Below are 8,863 nucleotides of genomic sequence, written 5' to 3'. Positions count from 1 at the left end.
GCACACTACGGTCACGCAGTTTGCACAAAAAGGTGTTGTCAGCGCTGCCCTGACGATTTTATCAGTTAGCCTATATAGTGTAGCAACTTAAAGGCTACACATGACATTTCTCACTAGCGAGGTAATAACAGCACTGTTTAGAGACGCTGCTGCAGAACACTGTTGAGGGACGCACAGAGCAGAGGTAGCCTAATTCACACAAACTCTCTCTCTCTCTCTTTCTCTCTCTTTCTCTGTGTGTCTCTGTCTCTCTCGCTGTCTTTCTAATAACTTCATTAATAACTGCATTAGAATGCTATCAACAGCTCAAGCCTCTATTACCAGCTTTAAAATTAAGTTTTGGAACTAGCAAAAGAGGCGTTGGATGAGATGCGGAAGAAATAATCCTACTCACAATAGCGATTTAAGTACAAAAACCAGATGAATCCCTTTAAATATATCATCTGATCGATGTCTTGAGGTGTGGTAACCGTAGTATAAGCGGAATAATTGACTCCGGGCCATTGAATTATTAGAAAAATAACAGCCACGACGTGACCTCGGGTGTGCATTATTTTTCTAATAATTCCATGGCCCCTCGTCAATTATTCCTTACATACTTAATTAAGAAAATAACGAAATTTAACAATAAACTATAGTTCAAAATAATTAAAATCCACCCTTTTAACCCAAGATTCTACACAAATAATGAACTAAAAACTATTTATAATACAAAGATGAGCCACATTTGGACAAGAAACTGAGAGGGGAGAAAAGTTCTAATCTAAAAGTTGTAAATCAACAACATCAATAAAAACAACAACAACAAAACAAACAAACAAAAAACTGAAAATCCAGCTTGAAAATTTTCATTTACAGGAAAAAAGAAAAACTGAAAAATTCTTAATAAATTGACTATTTAGAAATGTTTAAATGCTGGCACCAATGCTTTTCAGAAATGTTTTAGAAATTAATTAAAATAAGTTTTTTGTGTTAAAACCAAACTTCTTTTTAAAATAATTGTAGCAATATATTACTTACATTTCTGTTGTCCTGATGAGCAGTAGGCTGTGGGTTAGTGATTTTACCACATTCTACGGTGGTTTATTGCTGTAATAAATAATCTTAATTTCTAGGTACTACACTTACTACACTTTCCATATGGGGGCTATTAATTTGAAAAGAACATAAAGTGGATTTTAATAAGAGCCAAATGAATTGGCAGCACGTCTTCTGTGAGCAGAATACAGTTGACTGAAGACACTTTGTGAGGGAAAGGTCATTTTAATTAAATTACATTAAGAGGGTCAACTGCTGGTGCATGACAAAAACATAATGAGAGAAAAATACATGGAAGGAAACACAGAGGCCTCAATGGTATAAAGCTAATGAGTTTCTTCTGATTTACCATGAAAATACTGCTGATTAAACCCTATATAATGAAGAATAAAAGTGAGGAATAACATTCGTCCTATAGCTTAATGAGGAGATAACAATCCAAACGGATAATGGCCACAGCAATTACGGATGCCCTTAACAATGAGTAATTAGTGAAACATGGACTGGGGTGTGTGGAAGACTGAAGCAAGAGGGAACATGAACTACACAGAACACTAGAGAAGAGAATGTTATACCTTCCACAACATAGAAGGCTCTCTTAAAGTAACAGTTCTCCCAAAAAAGAAAATTCAGCAATTTACTCAATTTCATTTTGTTCCGTATGACTTTCTTACTTGAATCACAAAAGGAGAATTTTTTTCATGCAATTACAATAAACAAGAAATAGCCACAAAAGCATTATCAGGGCTCGACAATAAGAATTTCCTTATGGACCGGGCATGTACTGTATGTAAAACAACACAATGCAGTGTTATTTTACATTTGATTATTCAATTTCTGTACCTGAATACTTCTGTTAGACCTTCCTGAAAACGTAAAGCTCTTTTTATTACATTTCTATCATTGTTCTATTGTACTTATTTGTGCCATTGCTTGTAATCTGTTCTTATTTTGTTGCTGACTGTTCACTTGTCTTCAGTAATGTTTGTAGCTTATATTAGCTAAGTATTTGCTGAATTAGTGCAAGTGGAATTTAGAATTGTGAAATGTCACTGGTATCTAAACTTTTGGTGACTTACTGATTAGAATACAACCTTACATGGGCCAATACATGGGCAATACATTATTTTATTTCATTTTATTGTTCTATTCTATTCTATTGTGGTGGGGCCACATTAAACAAATAAATAATTAAATACATAATTTTGATACTGGCCTGAAAAAATCCTTAGCGTTAAGCTCTGTTTATCAAAGTTTTATTAAGGTAGCCTACAGTATATGACTTGGGAATCGAACACATAACTTTAGTGTTGCTAGTGCCATGCTCTACTGGAAATCTACAGGAACAATTCATTGAAGTATCTATGTTTGATTAAGATTATGTGCTTTACAAACTGAATAATTCCTTCACAAATCGGAATGACTTCTCAAGTTCAACTTAATGTCCAATTCCAATTCACTGGTATAGTGACTGATAGTGAGAAAAGACATACAGACTTAAAATACAGCATGATTCATATTAACTACTTAAATGTGGTTGTTTTGTGTCCTTTTCTGAAGCTTTAAAGCTCCAGTCAGCATTCACTTGTAATATCATTAAAAATAATGTACAGTATGTTCTTCATATTTTCTTATTTTGTGTTCCACAGAAGAAGAAAAAAATCATATGAGTTTGTAACGATTTGAGGATGAGTAAAAGATGACAGAATTAACATTTTTGGATGAACTATTCCTTAAATAGGAGTTTGAAAAGATGTCTTTAAACTTTTAGACATAGAGACTTGATAACAAAAGCCATTTGTCTTGAAATAGTGTAGCGCCATTGTGTAGGACTTCTCAGTGTGCTTGATTATATAAAACAAAACTTACGCTTTGTGATTTTTTGACTTGAAAGGCTGACAGCAGTGACAACAGAAACTTAGAAGAATGGCGTTGTCAGTTGGCTAATACATTTCTTGAAACAGCTGAAGCAATGCATCATGATATGTGCCAGATGTGGCATTTCATTCAAAGCTAATCATAGTTAAACCATCAATAATACAGTATCTGAGTCAACAATAAGAGTGGACCGGACTGTGCATAGTCTGCACAGATAAAAATAAATAAAGCTGTTATTCATCCCAAACTACTTTAGGTCCTAAAGCTAAATGATTATCAAAATAATCCAAGACTATTTCGAGAGAGATGAATCAGCTTTTAATTTTTTTACAACAAAGAAATTGTTTGGATAATAAAAAAATGCTTCTTTTGTCTGGCTTTTTGCTATTTTTTTTATAATAATAGAGAAAAGAACGGAGCTGTAAATAATGGGGCAAGAGAAAGAGTGGAGAAACCAGATCTAGAAAATGTTGCAAGCCGAATTCGAACCTCAATATGCTCTAAACCAGTGTTTCCCAACCGGGGTGCCGTCTGTCGAGAGCAGGGGTGCCGTGTAAAAAAAATCATTTTTTTATATTTTTAAGTTGCTAAAATGTTCAAAAAAGCATCTATTATATAATATCAATTTCTGATATCGCCAATAATTAGAGATGCACCGAAAATGAGTTCACCACTCAGGTTTCACTTTCACGGGGTGTGACGCTCTGTGTATTATCCGCTCTATGCGTGTGCGCTCTGCTCAGTCGCTCCACTCGTATACCATTCATGCGAATCGGAACCGCAAATTGAGCCGACAGGAAACATGGATGTAGTACAGTATTGTTTCTGTCTGCAATAGCCCTACTGTGTTGTAACATGGTGTGGTATATATGGGCAACTCTGGTAACGCTGCCCTTTCATTCATTGATCTGCTAACCGCTATTTATGCTCACATGTTCTGATAATAATAGCTTTCTAGGACTTATTATTATTATTATTATTATTAACATTATTTGGATAATATCTGGATATATAATGGATAAATATCTTAACCCTACTGCTAGACCTACCTGAAAAACTAAAAAGCAATTTATTTAATTCGAAGGCCTGTCGTTATTTTTTATTTGTGCTATCATTATTAATTTCTTTATTTGTTCTTATTTTATTACTGACTGCTTACTTGTCATTTTTTATTCAATTCAAAGTTTGAAATTAAGCTATCTCGTGCTACTGCACCAAAATTACCCCACTGTAAAATTTACAGATAGCTAGTTATAATGGTAATTAAATAATGTTTACATATGTATAAAAGCCTACATTAAAATCTGTCATATAAATTGGTCTCTTTAATAGAAATTAGCCAACTGATTGCCACCATTGATGGACAACATTTTTTAATATACTTTACTATACTATATTATACTTTTACTATCTATAATTTTGCAGGGTGCCACAAGTTTGTTAAAATTTCCAAAGGGCGCCGCGACTACAAAAAGGTTGGGAAACACTGCTCTAAACCACTAACGTTGATCTGAAAAACACAGTAACTTACCTGTGATTATCAGTCTTCCTGTTGTGCTAGCTGTGCCAAACTGATTTTTAGCGATGCATGTGTAAGTACCTCCATCTCGCTTAGTTACGTTGGCAATCTTAAGAGTCCCATTTGGGAAGAGAGAAATCCTAAAGGTAATGGATCATTTATTAGCATCACAAAGACTCACATGGCTTCAATGTGATAAAATATAAATTCCAAAGCTAAATACCTTTCGCTTCTTTGCAGTATCTCTGTCCCTCTTTTCCACAGGCTAATGGCTCTGGGCGAAGCATGTGGCCTGCAATCTAGGCTAACGTCACTACCCGAGCGAGCCTTAAGCACTCGGCTCAAAGGATTCTGGGCGAAGCTGGGAGCAGAGGCTGTAGGAGACAGAGAGATTTGGTCCTCAGACTCATACTTAAAGCCTCAATGGAATCTGTGATGAACAGCAATTGACGTTCAAACAGCCTTTGGCAAAAAAAGGAAGAAAGACTTTTATAAAAGTCTAAAGGACTTAACAAATAGAGCTGTCCGCTTCCACTGGCTTCTTCCAGGCCATTTGTCTTAAACTAAAACTTACATTTTACTGTGCCACTTCAATAGACACCATTTATTTGAAATTGGCCTCGTACGCACAATACTGACCAATGTGTCGTGATTAAAATGAATGAATTTCAGCATGCACAGACATAATTTCACAATCAATACTAGAGAAATATGAGTGTTACAATGGAGCACTCAATCAGACGGATGTTTTCAGTGCTGCCTTGTAATTTGAGCCTGGGCTGTGACTACACAATAAAGTTGTAGCATTCAAATGAAGGATGGAAAGCAGGCAGTGAAAACACAGAGGTCGTACCAAGCACCATCAGTTCGGCGCTGGAATAAATTATGCCGTGCTTGTTCTCTGCCACACACTGATACATCCCGCCATCTGAGAGGTTTAGCGAGGAGATGGAGAGAGCGCCGTTCTCTATTTGCACTCGGCCCTGTAGACATAAAAAAACAACAAAGTAAAATGGTTGCTATGCGGTTGCTAGGGCATTGCTGGGCTGCTTGATTACATGGTTGCTTACTGGCCCAAGTCAATAGAGACCAGCGCCACATTTCTATGATATTCTGGTTGCTAGATATGGATTGGATCCTTCATTCAATTAACTAAAACTAAAACTATAAAAAAGATGGTTACTTTAAATAAAATAAATGTTAATTTAAAAAAAATATATATATAAAAAGTTAAACTTAAGCCCTATTCGGATCGGACTAGTTTTACTACAAATAAATAAATAAAAAATAAAATGGTCAAACTAAAGTAACCACAAATTAACCATGGTTTTGCTATTTGTCTATTGCTGAATTCGGAACCATAGATAGAAAGATAGATCTTTTGTTTTTGTTGCAATTTTAATCCCGTCTGAATCAGCCACATCTGTGTTTTTGTCACACAACCTCTGTAATTATTCCAGGGCATATTACAGAGGATATTGCCTACTGTTTTTCAGTAAACTCTGATCCTCTGAGAAAACCAATCACATCCAAATGCGAATGTCTGTGATTGCTGACAATATTTTTTTCACAACACGTTTCCTTATGTGTTTTATCCAAAAAGCTCTTACTACTGCACACATTTTTGATATGTTTACCTCCCGGCAAAGAAAAGAAGAAGAAGAAGAAGAAAAGCCAGATTACGTAAATTGTTAAGACTGGCTACTGTAATATCAGCGTCAGGTAAGATTACTCACCTTAATTTCTGTGCTCAATTAGATAATGTTCATACATTTACGAAAATTAAACATGGTTTTACTACAAATAAATAAAAAATAAATTAGTTAAACTAAAGTAACCACAAATTAACCATGGTTTTGCTATACTAGCCATAGCTTAACCATGGTATTTGTTGTAAAACTGTGGTTATACTAATGGTAATCAATCCAAATGATGCGCAATGGATGCATGTATGACACGCAATCTCTGCAATGCCCAGATGTACACAACAGACCCTCCGACCTCTGGAATAAACACAGAGATGTTAGTCCCGTCTGAATTGGTGCATGAAAATCACAGACGTCGGGTGATAAGAATCTAAACTCAAACGTAGTTTAGAAAAATAGTCCCGTCCGAATAGGACTTCATTTTAGCTAGTTGCCTCAGAAATAAGTTTTACTTTAATTTAAGATGATGTACTAAAATGACTGTCACTAAAAACAAATGCATAAAAAATAAAAAAAATAGACAAAACACACAACAAAATTACTAAAACTTTAACAAAAATTAAAATGAAAAAAATAAATCAATCAATAAAAACTGTAATAGTGTCTCAATGATACTAAAATAAATAACATTGCTTCAATGTAAGACTATGGGATTGCCAGGCAAAAATGTAATTCTGAACTATTTTGCCAAAATAAATTCAAAATAAAACATTTAAAACTAAAATCAATAATTTAAAAGCTGCACGTGCATTTAGCCATTACATCTTTATAATGTACAGAATGAAAATTGATATTTTAAGATTTGTTAACAAATGCATCTAACAAAGTTATTCAATTGTGGTTTTAAAAGATGAACTTTTAGTGAGCGGAAGTTAACGTCAAAAGTAATCTAAATGTTGAAAAAATATGGAAACTTTAAAATCCAATATCAGCCAATGTACATCCAATAACAACCCATAAAAAACTCCATAATTGGCTGATAAACAATTTTATTGTGCACTACAATTTTCTCACCATGAATGATGGCTTTTTTTTTTTTTTACAACACGGCTGCACTCTAACACTGAAAGTACGTAGAGTTGATTATCTAAGGACGGGTTAAGAGAGGGTGGAGGAGGTTATAAAAGAGAATAAAGAAAAATGCTGACCCTCTGCTCCAATGAACAGAAAAGAAATGTTGAACATAGCAGTGAAATACTAATGGCCAATTCATTTGGCATGGGCGCCCAGTCGGAAAAGTATGTGAGACAGGTAGGGAGGTGTTGAGCTGATGGTCCTGCTAATGGAATAGCAGACATTTAAGCCTATCGGCTGTGCTTAAGGGCTGAACTCAGCACAAAGAGTCACAAGGAGAGATTGACGTGATGTGTGATGGAGGGGTGGGGAGGAGGTACGGGTCACTCTCGGCTTGAATGCAGGTCACATCTAATGGAGTCTTTCTGCTGATGTTTGTTGATGGGAGTCTCTCCTACTTAAACAGCTGTTGGCTTCTTTTTTGCCTTGCTTTAATGTCAGCAATGAGAATTTATGTTTGCATTGACCGTGAGCTAAAGTAAGTGGAGATAAAGCTTTCAGTCTCATTAGGGGCCTTTCAGAAACCGCAAAGTACCTCTGATATAAGAGTTTCTCCATTCTTCAGCCAGCTGTATGAGGGTTTTGGTTTCCCATTGGCTTTGCACTCCCAAAACAGATTCTCCTCAATGGACAATGATGTGTCCATCATCGTTTGCAGCCAATGAGGTGTGGCTATGGAAAGAGAGCATATTAATAAATCAAAAAAATGAATATAGGATCGATGATGGACAGATACAAGAACACACATAAATGAAATGTTACTTGCAAATTAAGACAAGCCATATTACCCAAGGCTGATGAATTAAAAGGCCTTGATGACAGAAATAATTAAAGTAAAAGTTCACCCAATAATTAAAAATCTGTCATCGTTTTCTCACCCTAAGGGTCATTTCAAACCCGTATGACTTTCGTCTGTGCAAAAATAATCGAGATGCTAGGCTCTTCCTGGTAGCTCTTTTTACAGTAAAAGTTAAAAAAAATATATATACTCTAATGTCAAACGTTTAGGGTGTGTAATATTTATTAAAGAAGTCTCTTTATTATTTGAAGAAAGATACAATAAAAACAGCAATATTACAAAATATTATTACAATTGAACATAACTGTGTTCTATTTTATTATATTTAAAAAAATAATAATTCTGTAATGGCAAAGCTGAATTTTCAGCAGCCATTACTCCAGTCTTCAGTGTCACATGATCCTATAGCAATCATTCTAAAATGCTGATTTGGTGCTAAAGTATCATTCATTCTTGTTATTATCATCATCAGTGTGTTTCAACAATTATGCTGCTTAATATACAGTATATTTTTTGGAAACCATGAAACTTTTCTTTCTGGATTCTTTGATGAATGAAAGGTCAAAACATCTTATCTGAAATAATTATTTTTGTAGATTTTGTTAATGCTCTTCCCCGTAAAACAAAATAAAACCTTGCTAAATAAAAGTATTAATTTCTTAAACAAACACACACACACACACACACACACAATGAACAACAGTAGTGAATTTTAAACAGTAGTGCATATAATTTATGTACATATAAAAATATATTTGTTTTGTAGGCATAGATTAAGTAAATCAGATTCACAAGGCAAATTATGACAATTTTGATGACAAATGATGACAAAAACAGTGTGCATGTGTG

At 34.6% G+C, this 8,863-nt stretch overlaps 1 protein-coding gene across 1 annotated transcript in view; it reads right to left on the bottom strand.

The window, feature by feature from the left end:
* The window catches only part of cntn3b (contactin 3b), a 73,280-nt gene that overhangs the window by 18,017 nt on the left and 46,400 nt on the right, over positions 1-8,863 (bottom strand). The window contains exons 9-12 of the mRNA XM_016238945.1: positions 7,751-7,887; positions 5,289-5,418; positions 4,659-4,809; positions 4,448-4,575 (exon numbers count right to left, since the gene is read on the bottom strand). Of these exons, the coding sequence (XP_016094431.1) occupies positions 4,448-4,575; positions 4,659-4,809; positions 5,289-5,418; positions 7,751-7,887 (546 nt within the window). The remainder of the gene's footprint in view (positions 1-4,447; positions 4,576-4,658; positions 4,810-5,288; positions 5,419-7,750; positions 7,888-8,863) is intronic.

Source organism: Sinocyclocheilus grahami, unplaced genomic scaffold (assembly GCF_001515645.1).
Source record: "Sinocyclocheilus grahami isolate Dianchi unplaced genomic scaffold, SAMN03320097.WGS_v1.1 scaffold551.1, whole genome shotgun sequence".
Taxonomy (NCBI): domain Eukaryota; kingdom Metazoa; phylum Chordata; class Actinopteri; order Cypriniformes; family Cyprinidae; genus Sinocyclocheilus; species Sinocyclocheilus grahami.
The sequence above is the reverse complement of the archived record's forward strand: the minus strand, read 5'-3'. Positions and strand labels throughout refer to the sequence as shown.